This window comes from Panthera onca, chromosome B1 (genome assembly GCF_046562875.1).
Source record: "Panthera onca isolate mPanOnc1 chromosome B1, mPanOnc1 haplotype 2, whole genome shotgun sequence".
Classification (NCBI taxonomy): Eukaryota; Metazoa; Chordata; class Mammalia; order Carnivora; family Felidae; genus Panthera; species Panthera onca.
This window is the reverse complement of record NC_138342.1, coordinates 164,906,639-164,925,074: the sequence shown is the minus strand read 5'-3', so window position 1 is coordinate 164,925,074 and position 18,436 is coordinate 164,906,639. Positions and strand designations below refer to the sequence as shown.

General features: G+C 37.3%; 1 protein-coding gene across 6 annotated transcripts in view; it reads right to left on the bottom strand.

Annotated features, from left to right (window-relative positions):
* HOOK3 (hook microtubule tethering protein 3) overlaps positions 1-18,436 on the bottom strand; it is a 114,091-nt gene that overhangs the window by 79,009 nt on the left and 16,646 nt on the right. For all 6 annotated transcript variants that reach the window (XM_078445501.2, XM_078445506.2, XM_078445503.2 and 3 more), the window contains 3 exons: positions 6,675-6,747; positions 2,608-2,658; positions 996-1,128 (listed from right to left, as the gene is read on the bottom strand). In XM_078445501.2, the coding sequence (XP_078301627.1) occupies positions 996-1,128; positions 2,608-2,658; positions 6,675-6,747 (257 nt within the window). The remainder of the gene's footprint in view (positions 1-995; positions 1,129-2,607; positions 2,659-6,674; positions 6,748-18,436) is intronic.

The following is an 18,436-nucleotide window of genomic DNA, read 5'->3' as shown; positions in this document are numbered from 1 at the left end:
CAATAAAACTAGTCACAGTTTCAAGAAAACAATATTGACAGCTATTAAACTTATCACATTAGAACACTGAAAAGGTATAGACAATTTAAATAAAAATCTGTTTTGCATTACCAGGAGTGAGGAAGAAGGAATAAGAAAAAAAAATCTTTGGGTTTAAAAACATAAAAACCTCCGTCTTCTACGAAGTTCATACAGCAACAGTAAAACGCTGTGCCCTCATTGTTTGGAGTAGTCCCTATGTACCTTTCTTCTATTTCATCACCCCTCATCCCTTCCTTACTACTCTCTAATTATAGTGGTGGGTTTTTTCAGTCTCTCAAAGATAACCTAAGTCATTATGACATTCAGTTTCTACTACTCAGATTACTCTTCATCCATCTCCACATCTTTGCTTAAATAACTTCCCTGGCCCATTACACTTTACCTTCACAGCACTCATTCCCATTCAGACCACACAGTTATTATGTGTGACATTGCTTCCTGCCCTCCCTCCACTCACCAACCTGTTCCACAAGGGAAGGTACCCTGTCTGCTCTATCTGGCAATGTGCTCCTAGCCCCAGCATAATGCAGGAGTTTGGTAAATATTTGTGAAATAAATCCTTCATACTTGCAATCTAAAGTATCCAATTTTAAGTTCCCAGAGCTAAACTGATCCAGTATAACATTACCATTATTACTGAGATTAATTTAGCTGGACATTCTCCAATTAACAGTAAATTTCATCACATTCACTGTAGCTAAAACTAATCTAACTCAAAGAATTATATAGTCCTGCAGATAGGGAGAGAATCCTCATAATCAAATTTATTCTAAGCTGCAAAACTCTTTTAAGCTTGCAAACAAAGTACTAGCAAAATCATAGAAAATGGTATTGTTTGAGGGTGGCCTTGTGAAGATGCTATTGTTTGTACTAGTGATTTATATATAATCTATACAATATGTATTCCTTTGCTTAATTATTTTAAATGCATACCCTAACATCAAATAAATTACCTTGCTTCTGTTCGCAGTTCACAGCACAGCCTAAGATGAGTTGAAGCATCCTTCCAAGCTCTGCGGCATCAGAATGTTCCCCAATGAGGTTCACATCAGGAAGGGTAAAGTCATTAATTTGCTGTCCTAAAATCTGAATAGAGACAAAAGGATTAGAACTGCATTTACATTTATATGTCCAAATAAAAATATTTGATACAAATTAGCTCATCAGCACCAGAAACTCATTGCTAAGGGCAGAGCTATTACGTCAATTTCACTTTCAATTTCTATTTTTACCTCCTATAAGCTAAATTATAATGATCTTGATTTAGAAATTTAGTCCCAATCTGGTATATGGTATGAACACTGAGAAAAGAAACTGAATACTTTGATTCCTTCACCAGCTCCCAAAAGAAAAATTCTCTGAAGTTCAAAGCAGAGCCAGAGAGGTTCTGAACAAGGGAGCACCAGAAGGAGCAGAGATTAAATATAGATTCATGCCTATATTTAATATCATTTAACTCCAAAATGCTGATAGCCAAATACCTGTATCAGGAAGGAAACAGAGGATTCCTTTATGGGGAAACTGGTCCCAAATGAAATGAAATATATGCAGACAAACGGGTAGGTTCCTATCTAATAACCCTACAGTGAATAAAGAAAATCCTAGAAGCACACAAGCAGGATGAATAAGGCACTAGTGTTACAGGTGAGCAGGGCAAGGAGCACAGTACCTGGTGGCTCACGGTAAGAGCTATGAATTTGATTCTCAATAGGAAACCATGAAAAACTTTTGAGAAGAATGACATAATCAAATTTTCATTTTTAAAAATCATTTTGGTTTTAGAGTGAAGAATAAGAACAGACTGTAGAGGGGCAAGAGGGAAATCAGGGTTACCAGTCAGACTACTCTAGAAATATAAGCAAGAGCTAATGATGGCATGGTATAAAGTAGTGGCAGTAAAGAAGGAAAAAGCTTTATTTTGGAGATTTAGGTCTTATGACAATATTTTAAAAAAGGAAGGACTATAGGATGACTTATAGGTTTTGGACCACTTACTGAGTTGTGAAGATAAATGATACAAGTATAGATGTAGGTATAAATGAAGGTAAGTTCATGGGGTAAAAACAGTTAAGAAAGTAACATGGGCGTCTATGCTTTGTTGTGTTCATTTGATTATCTGTGATCATGAAATTTAAAGTAAAACTAGTTCCACTGCCTGATTTTTAATACCTTGACTGTTCTGATGCAGACTCAGAGGATAAACTGAGTTAATCTAGGGATGGAGGTTTGCCACGGAATAAAACTAATGTAAGCAAGGGAGTTGGTTATAATGCCTGGATTCTAAACTACCTTCATAAGAGGAGAAGAGGAGAGAGTTCATATATGGCAGAAAGTAAAGTATAACATTAATAATCATCTACACACTATCCACGTTACAGTGAAAAAGAGCCTCTATTTAGTAACCACCTAACAGATAGTTGTTTGAACCAACATCTAAAACAATGGAAGATAAGCTGCTTTTTAATTTTGAGGTAAATTTTCCTTTACTCGAAACCACTGCAAAATATTGTAAAATTAAATTTCCTATAGTAATACTTCTAAGCAGAGTGAGAAAAAAGTTCCTACCTCATGATTGTAATCCAGGATTCCTTTTAAAATTTTCTTTAAATTGCTTATCTGTTCAGAGAGAGATAAAACAACTGGGTAAAAGTCAAGCATAGATCAAAATATAATTTAACATAAAAAATTTCTGAACCAACTAATCATTCTAGTTAATCATAAATATAAAAAATAAAACTCAACAGCATATGTGAATTCCATAATCACCAAAAAAGGACTATCAGTGGCTTAATTTATGTGATCTCAAGAGATTATAATAAAAAAATTAAGTTTCCAATCATGTTAAATTTTCAATGTTATGATCACACTGACAGAAACTGGAAGGTAATTGAACAAGACTTAACAGTAAGATTAAAAGTATCAGATTTTCCGCAAGTAAAGAAAAAAATGTGCCATCCTTACTGAAAACATCCTCTAGTACTGTCTTCCCTAGAAAAATGGAGTTGCATCTCACATAGAGGTTAAATTCTAAAATTAGAGCATTAAGCGAAAATTACAGTCAAAATCAGGTTTGGAAATGTCTCCAAATTTTCTTCACTGTCAGAAAAGACTGCTGATTGTTTTGTTTCTTTTTAAGGACTGCTGATTGTTCAGTTGAGCACCAAAGTAAATACTGAGGAGCCATATGGTTAAAAATATACTATGTTGAAATGCTAGTACAACACTCGGCACTGCAAGATACTTGTGGTACAAGAAGCATCCTCTAGAAGCAAGAGAGGGTGAGGGACCAACATGTTTCCTATCACTCAGCCACTCTAAAGTAAGGGTTCACTGGCTTATATGTTATCTGAGTGAAATGACAGGCATGATAACCTGCACTATTTTAAGCTGTTATTTTTTCCTTTTTTTTTTTTGACCCATCTCATTCGGTTGATACTGTGTTAAGTTAAATGTGTATACGACAGGATTCTGTTGACCCTAACTGTCCCTACCCAACAGTAGTAGCTGAAGATGTCCTAGGACAGAAGTACACAGTAGGACAGAAGTCACAGTAGAACCTGTGACTATCAAGTAACAGACACTCAATCATGGCAGTGCAATCCATTGCAATCAGACGTATTTATTTCTAAGGGAGAATATAAACTGAAAACTTATTTAAAAAAAGCTCATAAAGAAAACGAATATGTTCATATTTCTAGAAAGATTTGGGGACATGGCAAATATACAATATACTTTATTTCCTTTATTTTAGAATGTTTGGGGTTTTTTTTTTTCATATTTTAACATTTAAAATTAACATGTCTTAAAAATCAATGTGTTCATTTAAAATGATAGTTGAGGGACGCCTGGGTGACTCAATTGGTTAAGTGTCCAACTCTTGATTTCGGCTCAGGTCTCTCAGGTCATGATTTCACTGGTTCATGAGATCAAGTCCCATGTCGGGCTCTGCACTGAGTGTGGGGCCTGCTGGAATTCTCTCTCTCTGCTGCTCTCCTACTTGTTCTCTCTCTCTTTCAAAATAAATAAGCATTTAAAAAATAATAATAAAATGGTAGTTGATTTCCTATTAATCCCAGTTCTGAATATTAAGAATATGATAAAATTTTTCCCCTTCTCTATATTACTGTCTCTGCCACACTAATGATACTAAAGATGAAGACAGGATGTATGTTTATGTGTGTGTTCTGTGCATGCAAGTTGGGTAAAGAACTCCCTCTTTGGTCAAGATAGCAAGCAAACACAAAATGATTCGTAGCATTATTTTTTTTTTTTCAATATATGAAATTTATTGTCAAATTGTTTTCCATACAACACCCAGTGCTCATCCCAAAAGGTGCCCTCCTCAATACCCATCACCCACCCTCCCCTCCCTCCCACCCCCCATCAACCCTCAGTTTGTTCTCAGTTTTTAAGAGTCTCTTATGATTTGGCTCTCTCCCACTCTAACCTCTTTTTTTTTTTTTTTCCTTCCCCTCCTCTGTGGGTTTCTGTTAAGTTTCTCAGGATCCACATAAGAGTGAAACCATATGGTATCTGTCTTTCTCTGTATGGCTTATTTCACTTAGCATCACACTCTCCCGTTCCATCCACGTTGCTACAAAGGGCCATATTTCGTTCTTTCTCATTGCCATGTAGTACTCCATTGTGTATATAAACCACAATTTCTTTATCCATTCATCAGTTGATGGACATTTAGGCTCTTTCCATAATTTGGCTATTGTTGAGAGTGCTGCTATAAACATTGGGGTACAACTGCCCCTATGCATCAGTACTCCTGTATCCCTTGGGTAAATTCCTAGCAGTGCTATTGCTGGGTCATAGGGTAGGTCTATTTTTAATTTTCTGAGGAACCTCCACACTGCTTTCCAGAGTGGCTGCACCAATTTGCATTTCCATCAACAGTGCAAGAGGGTTCCCGTTTCTCCACATCCTCTCCAGCATCTATAGTCTCCTGATTTCTTCATTTTGGCCACTCTGACTGGCGTGAGGTGATATCTGAGTGTGGTTTTGATTTGTATTTCCCTGATGAGGAGCGACGTTGAGTATCTTTTCATGTGCCTGTTGGCCATCCGCATGTCTTCTTTAGAGAAGTGTCTATTCATGTTTTCTCGTAGCATTATTTTAAACATCCACAATTGTTTTATACATGTTACACCATATAAAAGTAATCATTTAATTGCCTCTTATTCAAAGATTATTTAGAAATTAAAACAGTGGCTTAAACAGTGTTCATTCACTCTAGCTTAGTTTAAAAAAGGGAATTAAATGTTGGCAGACTCAATATTTAAGCAATCAGTGAATATTGTTCATCAAATATGTGTTTTATGAAAGAAATAAAAAGGGGACGCCTGGGTGGCGCAGTCGGTTAAGCGTCCAACTTCAGCTCAGGTCATGATCTTTCGGTTCTTGAGTTCGAGCCCCACATCGGGCTCTGTGCTGACAGCTCAGAAGCCTGCTTCGGATTCTGTGTCTCCTTCTCTCTCTGCCCCTCCCCCATTCACGCCCTGTCTCACTCTGTCTCTCAAAAATGAATGTTTAAAAAAAAAAAAAAAAAAAAAAAAAAAGAACTAAAATGACAAACTAAGTTTAACATATCTTAAGTCCAGGGGCTTCACATGCTTACTCATTTGCATTTCTGAGTCTCTACCTATCTATATCAAAGAGAAATGGGCAGCATCGTGGAGACTTGCAGAGATAAAACAACTCTGTGTCTTCATTGTGATTATGGGAAACCACGTATCGATAGAGCTACACAGAACTGTACACAAAAACACGAAAAAACAGATAAATCTGGTGAAAGCTGAATAAACTGGATTGCATCAATGTCAGTTCCTTAGTTTTGATATTGTATTATAGTTATGCAAGATGTAACCACTGGGGAAACTGGGTGAAAGGTACACAGAACTTCTCCACATTTTGTTTTGCATCCCCTGTGACTCTAGAATTATTTCAAAATATAAAGTTAAAAAAATAATTTAGTGGGTTGCAACTAATGTTTTTTAAAATCAAAACATCAGTGCACAGATTAAGGGAACTATATCTGCACATACATTTAGTTGACAGTAGGCTGCAATGTAAACTGTATTTCTTACTGTGGGTTCTGGTCAAAGAAGCTTGAGAAATAATGGAACTTAAGGCTACTAGGATAAAAATGAAAATATTTCATTCTGTGAGTGCTCTGGACTCAGTCAACTATAATCAGTATTTTCTCATTATTAGTAACAACACCACCGGCAACTAACATTACATGTGCACTATCCTAAGTACGTTATATATACCAACTCATTTATTTCTGTGAGGTAGATCCTTTTACTATCCTCATTTTACAAATAGGGAATCTGAGGTACAGAACAGTTAGGAGGACTTCCCCAGACAGTAAATGTAAAGTTATGATATGAATACAGGCACTATGGCTCTAGAGTCCATGCCATTAGTCATGGTGCTTTACTAACTCACGCTATGTATCTTTGTGAGCAACCTCAGGTTACCTCCAATCTTTAATTCTGGATTATTTCACTACAGGCTGTCTGGGTTTCTAAAGCTCACTGGACACATCAGATAAAATTCCAACAAATATTACACACATACTACTAAAAGACCATTTAACAGATGGAAAAATAAAAAGAAAATACCTTTAGCCTCCAATTATCTCCTACTTCGGTTTTGATTCTGTTCAGCCAATTTTCATCAAAATATGCAGGATCTCTGCAAATCAGAAAAAGCTAGCATATTAAGATCATGCAGCTATCAAGCTTAAAAAAAAAATGAAATCTATCCTTTAACTGCAACATAAAAATGTATTTACCACATACCAAGCAATTAAAGAACTCAGTCTGGAGATTGGATGCAATTTTCGCAGATTTCTCTAAAATCAACCTATTACCAGAGCATCATAAAATATGCATGTATATATACATATATGTATACACATATATATATATACATACATACACACACACATATTTATATATACATCATATATAACGTATATTACGTATATATACATACATTTCCCCCAAAAAAACAAACTAGAAAAATGGGCGCCTGGGTGGCTCAGGCAGTTAAGAATCCAACTTCAGCTCAGGTCATGATCTCACATTCATGGGTTCGAGCCCCATGTCGGGCTGTGTTGACAGAAGGGAGCCTGCTTCAAATTCTGTCTCCTTCTCTCTCTGCCCCTCCCCCACTCACGCTCACACTCACTCTCTCTCCGTAGGTAAACATTAAATTGGGATGCCTGGGTGGTTCATTCAGTGAAGCATCTGACTTCGGCTCAGGTCATGATCTCATGGTCCATGAGTTTGAGCCCCGCATCGGGGTCTGTGCTGACAGCTCGGAGCCTGGAGCCTACTTCAGATTCTGTGTCTCCCTCTCTCTCTGCCTCTCCTCCACTCACTCTCTGTCTCTCAAAAAATGCATAAACGTTAAAAAAAATTAAAGGTAAACATTAAAAAAATAAAAGTTGTAACATACAGTTGATATATTTATTTTATTTTTTTAACTAAAAAAATAAAATTACTTATTTTGAGAGAGGCAGAGACAGAGAATCCTAAGCCACCTCCACACTCAAAGCGTGGAACTTGATCCCAACAAACCGTGAGATTATGACCTGAGCCGAAATCAAGAGTCAGACACTCAACCGAGTCACCCAGGTGCCCCTACGGTTGATACATTAAAAAAAAAATTTTTTTTTAATGTTTATTTATTTTTGACAGAGAGAGAGAGACAGAGAGAGACAGAGAGAGAGAGAGAGAGAGAGAGCGAGCGAGCATGAGTGGGGGAGGGGCAGAGAGGGAGGGAGACACAGAATCTGAAGCACGCTCCAGGCTCTGAGCTGTCAGCACAGAGCCTGACGCGGGGCTCAAACCCACGAACTGTGAGATCATGACCTGAGCCAAAGTTGGGCGCTCAACCAACTGAGCCACCCAGGTGCCCCTACAGTTGATACATTTAAAAAAAAAAATTATAGAGGAATATGCTACCTTGGAATTAACATAATGTTTAGATACAATAATATCTAAAAAGTCAAAATCAATGACACAATTTTAAACAGACAAAAGAAATATATCAAGAAAAAAGTTAACATTAGCCTTTCAGTTAATATTTCAATGACCTCCATCACTTAATATTTTGAAGGTCACCAATAAATAATAAATGCTATTAAAATTTCAATTCCTTCAAACAGTATAGATTGAGAACCACTTTCTCAATGTAATACTAAGCATTAGACATGTTGGACATATGTGGACATGTGTCATGTGGACATATTTAAAACACCTGTGAATATACCTATACTTATTTTTCTTAGGAAAATCTCTCAAACTATGATAAATAGTAGAAAAAAAAATTTTTTTTACCCTAGTATGATCCTCATTTTAAGGTTTTTGAAACTAATGCTCTATGACATTATTTGTTCAAGACCAGAGACTGAATACCTATGTTTATCCTGCTTTAGCAAATGCTAAGTCCAAAGATCTTTCCATAACACCACAGCTGTCTCCGTTTACCCAAAAAACATAATGGCAATGAAAGAAATATGTTAGAGAAAAAAAAAAAAATCTACATTTCAACTTATATTGTCACTCAAACTGGAAGTACAATCTGTGCTAAATTTTGTTGATATATTTACATGAAGTCACATGCTATTTATAATTTTTAATGTTACTATTAAGAAAGAAAAATATATTTATTTAGGTATAAAATTTATGAAAAAAGTTACAACTAAGTTACCTCTGTATAAATCTATTATTTTTTTATTTTCAAATTTTTATTTATTTTTTATAATTAATGATTGTTTTAAAGCTTGTATCAAAGTGAACATTAACTTTGTACCTACTTTTAAAAACAGCTTGAGTTAGAATTCATATACCATACAACTCATCCATTTAAAGTATACAATGCAATGGGTTTTAGTACATTCACAGAATTGTACAACCTAACCACAATCTTATGTCAGGACATTTCCATCTTCTCAAAAAGAAATCCTTAGCTACTTGTAACTCCCCATTTCCCTCTCTCTCTCTCTCTCCAGTCCCTGGGAATTACTCCTCACCCTTGTGTCTTTTTGGGTTTGCCTATTCTGGACATCTCATATAAATGAAATCATACACTGTGTGGTCTTTTGTGTCTGGCTTCTTTCATTTAGTATGGTTTTAGGATTCATTCATATCGCAGTATGTATCACCACTTCATTCCTTTTTATGGCTCAACAATATCCCATTTATGGATAAAATACATTTTGGTAATCTATGCATCAGTCATTGTACATTTGGGTTGTCTCTACTTTTTAGCTATTATGAATAATGATGCTCTGAATGTACTAGTTCTGTGTGGACATGTTTCATGTGGGTATATGCCTAGGAGTAGAATTGCAGGGTCCCGTAATAATTCGATGTTTAACATTTGAAGCAAGGTCAAACTGTTGCTTCAAACATTTGAAGCAAGGTCAAGCTGCAGCACTTTACATTCTCACCAGCAATGCATGTTGGTTCCAATTTCTCCACAGCCTTGCCAACACTTGTTATTTTCTGTCCTTTTAATTATAGCATCCTAGTGGATGTGAAGTGGTAGGTCACTGTGGTTTTGATTTGCATTTCCTTAATGACTAATCATGTTGAGCACTGGCCGTTTGTATATTCTCTCTGGGGAAAAATCTATTCAGTCTTTGCCTATTGGGTTGTCTTTGGGGCACCTGGGTGGCTCAGTCGGTTGAGCATCCAATTTTTGCTCACATCAAGGCTCACTACCGTCAGCCTGTCAACGCAGAGCCCGCTTCAGACGCTCTGACCCCCTCTCTCAGCCCATCCCTCTCTCTCTCTCAATAAATAAATTTTTAAAAATGTATAAGATAAATAAAATAAAATAAAATTTGGGTTCACTTTTTATTATTGAGTTCTAAGAGCTGCTTTTGGGGTTTTGTTTTTGTTTTTAAGTATTCAAGATAAAAGCCCCTTTTCAGTCATAAAATGTGTAAATAATTTCTCACATTCTGTGAGTTGTCCTTTCACTTTCTAAGAGTCTTTTAGCTCTTATACTTAAGTCTATGACCCATTGTGTATGGTGTAAGGGAGTAGTCTAAATGCATTCTTCAGCATGTGGATAGTCATATACCCCTTTTATTTTTAAGCTTCATCTTCTTTAGAATTCAACAAAAGAATAATAAAAATGAAGAGAAACTAATTTGAGCAAGCTTATACCAAAAAAAGGAAACTTACTGGAAGACCACTGAGGTATGTTACGGTACTGAAAAATAACTGGGCCTCACACAGTACTGGAATAAGGATCTGGAAAGCTGTTAGGAATCCAGACAGTACTCTCCTTTCATCTTTGTTTCTGTCCATCTATACCGTTTCTCTCTGCAGACCAACTTTTTTCTGTTTCTCCACATACAATGCTGAAGATAACTGCAGACATGTTCCAAGTCTTCACCACTTCAGTTCAAGCAAATAGTTTAAAGACCAGCCATCATTCAGTCCCAATTCTAAATTCCCAGATTGTTTCAAATAATTCAGCTAGAGTCTCTTTTTCATCCCTAATCCGATTTATATGTAACCAAAAGGATTGAGGGCTGCAAGTAGGACACACACAACTTTAAGGGGAAGAATGACCACATCTGGCAGGATAAGAGTGAGTTTTCAGAGAAAGTGATTGTGAAAAATGGGCAGACCACCCCCAAAAATGTCCTTGTCCCTTAAAACCTCTTGTAAAAATAGATAAGGCAGGGCGCCTGGGTGGCTTAGTCAGTTAACCGTCCAACTTCAGCTGAGGTCATGATCTCGCAGTTCATGAATTAAAGCCCTGCATGCTCACTGCTATCATTGCGGAGCCCACTTTGGATACACTGTACCCTCTCTTTCTGCTCCTCCCTTGCTCACGCCCATGTGCACTCTCCCCCCTCAAAAAATTAACATTAAAAAAAAAAACAGATAATGCAAAGAAAAGCAACAATTGAGTTCTAAAATACCAAAGTATTATAAAAATACAGAAATTAGAAAATATTCAATATTTTTTGATACTTGAATAATCTAAAGAGCATAATCATTGCCAATCAAATGTTAGTCTTCCCAACCAAAAAAAGACTCATAAGGAAGACAATCTGAGTTTGGTGCTATTTGGCTGATGATTAGTCAAAGCCAAAGACGCTGAATTTACTGAGTGGCAATTGAGGGTCACACTGCTTAAAAATACACTTCACCAGCAAGCTCATAAACTTGTAGAAAAGAATGCTTTAAAATGTGTAAGAAGGGGTGCTTGGCTGTTTCAGTTAGTAGAGCACATGACTCTTGACATTGGGGTCATGAGTTTGAGCCTTGTGTTGGGGGGTATAGTTTACATAAACAATTAACTTTAAAAATGTGTAAGAAAATTATATACTCTAAGAACTCCTGGGATACTTAATTTGCAATTTAGAACAATACTTATTGTAACTAAAAGAATATCTGAATAAAATATTGCAAATCAAACACTATGATACAGTTTGCTCATTCCTTAAAAGATTATGTCTAAGTTAGGAAGGGAAAACACAAAAACCACTGCTAAGGACTAGTAAACATACCAGTCATTGAATCAGGTACTTTACATTCGCAATGACATTGCAAGGAAGGTATTATTATCCCTCTTACCATTGAAGAATATCATACTCAGAAATTAAATAATTTCCACAAGTTCTATCAGATAATTAAGCAGCAAAGTTGACAGAATAATTTTTGTTAAAAATTATATCAGCAGAGGGGCACCTGGGTGGCTCAGTCAATTGAGCGTCTGTCTCTTGACTTCAGCTCAGGTCGTGATATCATGGTTCATGAGTGCGAGCCCTACATTGGGCTCTGCGCTGCTGACAGTGCAGAGCCTGCTTGGAATTCTCTCTCTGCCCCTCCTCTGCTCTCTCTCTTTCTCTAAATCAATCAATCAATCAATCTTAAGTCAGCAGAGCTCAACACAAAACTGGTTCCAGCAAACAACACTAAAGGTCCTGTGTCTAATTATCTCCTTCATGCATGCTCAATAAACTAGATCACAAAGAGAAAGACCAATATTGTTCATGGCACTCTATGTTGTTCATTAAGGGTAGGTATTTGTTCCCACTCCTTCCCCATACCTCATTTCTAACACATAGCAAGTTCTCAATAAATATTGTGGACTAAAATATGGGGTGTTTACGTGGCTCAGTTGGTTGAATGTCCAACTTTGGCTCAGGTCACGATCTCGCAGTTTGTGGGTTTGAACCACACATCAGGCTCTGTGCTGACAGCTCAGAGCCTGGAGCCTACTTTGGATTCTGTGTCTCCCTCTCTCTCTCTGTTCTTCCCCTGCTCGCACTCTTTGTCTCTCTCTCGAAAACAAACATAAAAAAACTTTTTTAAAATATCTGTGGACTAAAATACATTGGCGGGGGGGGCGCCTGGGTGGCTCACTTGGTTAAGAGTCTGACTCTTGATTTCAGTTCAGGTCATGGTCTCATGGTTATGGGATTAAGCCCCGTGTTGGGTTTTGCACTGACAGCATGGAGCCTGCTTGGGATTCTCTCTCTCCCTCACTCTCTCTGTCCCTCACCTGCTCATACATGAATGCCCTCTATCTCTCTCTCAAAATAAATGAATAGACAATTAAAAAAAATAAATAAAATAAATGTGGAAAGTGAACTTTTAAGCTATCCATAAGCCTCCAATCTACTACTTGCACAGAACATAGCAAGAACCGTAGTCCAGTCTTCTTATATCCAATGTGACTTTTCCGAGTAATAAATATTGACTCAATATGCAGGCATCTAGCCATAACTGTTTCTGTAAGTAGCTTACAATTTCAGCAATGCTTTCTAAATACCCCTTAATTAATGCTCTCAGGTTATGATCAAACAATATAAATGTACTTTTCTCCAAGTTCTTAATAGATCATAGTTCTGCACAGACATGTAAACAACAACGGATAATCTTACTGGAGCATTCTTCATGAGTAAGAAGCTATCTTTAGCTTCTTACTATGTCCTGTCTCTTGCTAAGAAAAACAAAAAAACAAGAACCTATGAAACGTACAAAACCATTTCCTTAGATTTTTCCAGTAGCACATCTATTTGACTTTAACTTATGTACCAGTCATAGCTTCTTAAGCTAAAAAATAAAAAAAGAGACAGAGAAATAAAAAAAAAGAAAAAAGCTCATTGACTTTAATACTTAATAAAATTCCAGAAATATATTATCTGCCTGCAGTTAATTGCCTTAACAAAAATAAACATATTAAATTTCATTTGTACTGCTAAATTACTTAAGCACCATAATATTCTTACTGAACTCAGCCAAATCGAGACAGGTCCAAAACCAACACTATGATTCTCTCTTACTATGGCATTTTTATTAGCAAACCTTAGTACTTTTTTAGATATGTTGATTCTTAGGTCTATTTTCCTATGTTTTAATTACCCAAAACAATCACTTTGGTCCCCTGACGTTAAATGTCTATTCAAGAGTTAGCTATAGTAATTAAATTTCACATCTATAGTAACAATAAAATTATAGGGAATTATGCTTAGCCCCTACTGTATCAAAATAAGCAATAAAGGCGCATAAGGGATAGGCTCTGAGCCAAGGACCAACAACTCAGGGCTCTTTGAAAAGTATCCATTTAAGAGGCTTGTGACCATTGTGCACAGCTTGACCTTCATTTTATCTCTTTTGGTCTCCTATTTTATTTTCCCCTCTTTCTAAAACTCTGAAAACTAGAACTAAAGGCACTCAGAGGCACAACTTACTACTTCTGATTTTACTCTTTCAATCAATATGTGGTTGTGGTATAATAAAAAATATATTTGGTCTTCATCCCTGGTTCTTGGCACTGAGTTCCTAAAACCCTTAAAATGTCCTCAGAAGGAGTGTGTCCTTTGTAATTTATAATGAGCACTTTCTGACCATAACTGAGTTTATGCTAATGAGGTAATTCATCATGGACCCCTAGACAGCTTCAGGATGGAGGCTCGTTCCAAAGGAACAAAACACATAGAGGGTTGGAACTTTCAGCCCCACTTTGACCTCCAGGAAGGGACTGGAGATTGAGTTCATAATTTCAATCATACCTATGGAGTGAAACCCCAAATAAAACCCCTAAAGAACTGGGTTCAGGGAGTTTCTAAGTTGGTGAACACATCAGTGTGCTGGGAGGGTAGTATGCCTGGAAAGGGCATGCAAGCTCTGCGCTGCCCCAGCTCCATACCTTGCCCTATACATCTCTTTCGTTTGGCTATTCTTGGATTTTATCCTTCATGATAAGATTGTAATCATAAATATAAAGCTTTCCTGAGTTTTGTGTCATTCTTGAAAATTACTGAAAGGGATGGCAGTGGAGGGGAGTTCACAGGAACTCCTGAATTTGTAGTTGGCCAGGAAAAAGTGTGGATACACTGAAGACCCCATGTCCCCCTGGCATCTGAAGTGGGGGCAGTTTTATGGGACTGAGGCCTTAACTTGTGGGGTCTGTGCTAACTCAGAAGTTAGCATCAGAACTGAAATGCAGGACATCCAGCTGTTATCAGGGAAATTGTTGATGGAAAATGACAGAGTGGTGGTAAACTCTTCTTGGATACAAAAGATAAAAGCTGCTTTAATTTCAAAGCCAAAATTTGTAAGTCCATATTCATTCATTCAATAAATATTTCCAAAATACTTACTATGGAGCAGGATAAGAGGATTAGACTGTAAGGGCGCTGATGATATTAAACAGGTAGTCAAGGCAGGATATATTGAAAACCCAGCAAATATTGGTGAAGGCTGGAAGGTGGTAAGAAGAGTGTTGTGTGGATATCTGATTTATGAGAGATCACGTAAAAGTCCTAAGGCAGGAGTTGCCTGATGTGCATAAGGATGAGCAAGGGAACTGATGTGGGAAAGAACACGAGTAAACAAGGCATCAGAATGGTAACAAGTCATCCAGATCACTTAGGATATACTATTATGAGTGCATTGGCTTTTACCCTGAGTGAAACGGGGTGCCAATGAGAATTCTAAGCTAACTAAAAAAATCACTCTGGTAGCTGGGTTCACATTAGACTGTGGGCAGCCAAGTGTAGAACACCCCAGTCAGGAATTATTAACATGATAAAGGGAAGAGATAATGGTGGTCAATGTGGTAGCAGTAAAGGTAATAATTTTTAATATAAAACTTCTCCAAACATTCAGAGAAGGAAAATATCATGGTGAACAACCATATGTCAATCATAGAGATTTAACATTCTCCCATATTTGCTCCATATTTGATTTGACATTTTACTCCTAAAAACTCCACTATACGTCTCTAATCAGTAAGGCACTTTCTTATAGTTCTGATATACACCTAATATACAACACTCTCCAAATACCACCCAATATTCAACCTATTTTCAAATTTCCTACGTTATCCTTAAAACGTCTGCTATAGTTGATTTGTTCAAATGAGATTCAAGAAAAATCATGCACTGCATTTGTGTTTTTAAAATTGTGGAAAGAACACTTAATATGAGATCTACCCTCACAACAAAATTTTAAGTGCACAATACTGTTGAGTATAGGCACGATGTTGTATAGCAGAACCCTAGAACTTACTCACCTTGTATAACTGAAACTTTATACTTACTGAACAGCAAGTATATTTACTTGCCACTTGCCCCAACTGCTAGCTCCTGGCAACTGTCATTCTAATGTCTGTTTCCATGCATTTGATGATTTTAGATACCTCATATAAGTGAAGTCTTGCACTATTTGTCCTGTGATTGGCTTATTTCACTAAGCATAAATGTCTTCCAGGTTCATCCACGTTGTTGCATATGGCAGTATTTCCAAGAACCATGCAATGCATTTGGTTAGTGTCTCTGTCTCACCTCTTCAGGCTCTTTAATTTAAAACAGTCTACCTCCTTCCTTTTTTCTCATGACACTGATTTACTGAGGAGACTAGGTCAATTGCCCTGGGAAATATCTTACTTTCTGGATTTGCCTAATTGTTTCCTCATGATTTAACTTGTTTCTCTAGCCTCTAGCTAAAGGCTAGATTTAGATATATTTTATAGATATATTTTAAAAGTACAGTTATCAGGATTCTTGATAGGTTGGATGTGGGATGGGGAGAAAAAGAAAGTTTTACGGTTTGAGCAACTGGAAGGCAAGAAATGCCAACTGAAATGAAATTTTTGGCTGAGTGACTTTTGGGTAGCAAATAGGGAATTTAGTTTTATATATAACTTTGAGATATCTTTTAGACTCAAATGGAGACATTGAGTAGAAAATGAGCTAAGTCTAGAAGTTAAAGGAAAGATTGATGCTGGATACACAAACTTGAGAGTCATTAAGACATGGATGACATTTAAATCCATGAGACTAAAAGAAACCATCAAGGAAGTGAACACAGAAAGTAGAGGAGCAAGGTCTGAGTTCTTATTGCACTCCAGTGTGAGGAAGTAGGATAGAAGAGGAAAAATGAGTAGAGGAAATGCAGATCATCTGGTGAGACAGGAGAAAAACCCTGAAGGTTGGGGCGCATGGGTGGCTCAGCCAGTTGAGTGACTCTCTTTCTCTCTCAAAAATGAATAAACATTAAAACAAACAAACAAAACTCCAGAGGGTAACAAGGAGGTAAGTACTTTGAATGCTGCTGCCAGGTCCAGATACGGATTGAAAATGGGCCATGAGAATCAGCAATGTGTAGATAATTGGTGGTCCTAAAAAGTGCCATTTTATTAAAAAGAATTTTTTAACGTTTATTTATTTTTGAGAGACAGAGAAACAGAGCATGAGCCAGGGCGGGACAGAGAGAAAGGGAGACACAGAATCTGAAGTAGGTTCTAGGCTCTAAGCTGTCAGCACAGAACCCGATACAGGGCTCGAACATGAACTGCGAGATCATGACCTGAGCTGAAGTTGGACACTTAACTGATTGAGCCACGCAGGCGCCCCTAAAAAGTGAAATTTTAATAAAATGATTGGGAAAAAAAAAATCCCTGCCTGAAAAGTGCATTTAAGAGAGCAGAAATAAAGGAATCTGAGATGGTTGGATACAGACTATGCTTTAAAGAAGTTTTTGCTACAAAAGGAGAAATTGATTGACAGAGGTGAGATCATGAGAAGTATTTTTAAAGAGAAAAGAAGTAACAGTGTGCTTACATGCTAATAGATACGACCCAGCAGAGAAGGGAAAAGTGATGATGTAGGAAAGAGAGGCAAACTGCTTAAGTGATGATCTTGAGTAGGCGAGAGGCAATAGGGTGCAAAATACAAAGCACAGGTACTGACTTTAAGATAGAACCCTTCCCTATCAACCCCACAGCTCATGTGTAGACAACAGGTTGCAAGGCAAAGTCAAACTGATGCTGGTAGGTGGGTTCACGTCGTCATGGGATTCCACGGAAATTCTTTCATATTTGTTTCAACTTCCTGAGAAGTAGGATGTATCCTACCTTGTTAAGGGGATCAGATGAGAGAGAAGGGGATACTGGAGGTTTGAAGAGAGAAAAGTGTGAGACAGTCATCTGGAAGGCTGGGGGAATGGGAAGACTAGGGAAACACAGTACAACTGTGGGATTCCATAAGGTAACACTTGCAATTTTGTGGTGAGAAATTTAAAATGAGATCCATCAGCATGTTTGCTTTTTTTTTTCAGCTGGGTTCAGCTGCATAGGTAAGAAGTAAAACTGGTGGGACGGTAGATTTAACCAGAGTTGTGGTTTTGCCAAACAAATTATGAGGGGGGCAGCAAAGCTAAAAGTATACACAAGGGAGTGATTATGATTGACCATGCAATTTCAGCTAAATAAGAGGAACGAAAAAGAGATGAAGGTGGACAATGTTGAGATCCCACTGGCAGAAGAAAATCGAAGAATTATTGGACACTTGATACCAGAGGAAGTGAGGTGGAAAGACAGGAAACAATAATCAGACAGTGGTAATGAGAAAACTGAGATTATGGAGGGATTACACATTATCACTAATTATAAGGTACAGGGTATGACCATGGGGATGAGTGGCTGAAATCTAGCAGAAGACAAGATCAATGGAGAAGAGTTCAAGAAACTGGTAGGCAAGGATATCCAAATCACCAAGAATTTAGATAAGAGTAGTATTGAAAAGAGCCAACAGTGTGCCAGGATCCAAAACTGTTGAGAAACAAGAAGAAATGATAGCAACAATGAAGGGTAGTGGATGATATCATAAGATTCAAAACTAGGGTTTTAGGGAAGATGAAGGAGAATGGTCTAGAACAGCACTGAGGAGCACCGCCTCTGGGCTAAGTGTACTTCTAAAGCCTGTGGGAGTAAAAATAGCCATCACTTGAGAAGCCTGCACAAGTAGCATTAGGGGAGAACCAGATTTCTTTCAGAGCCAAAGCTGATGAGGAAAAGTGCTGATTGTTCTTTGGCACACATACTGCAGGTTAACCAA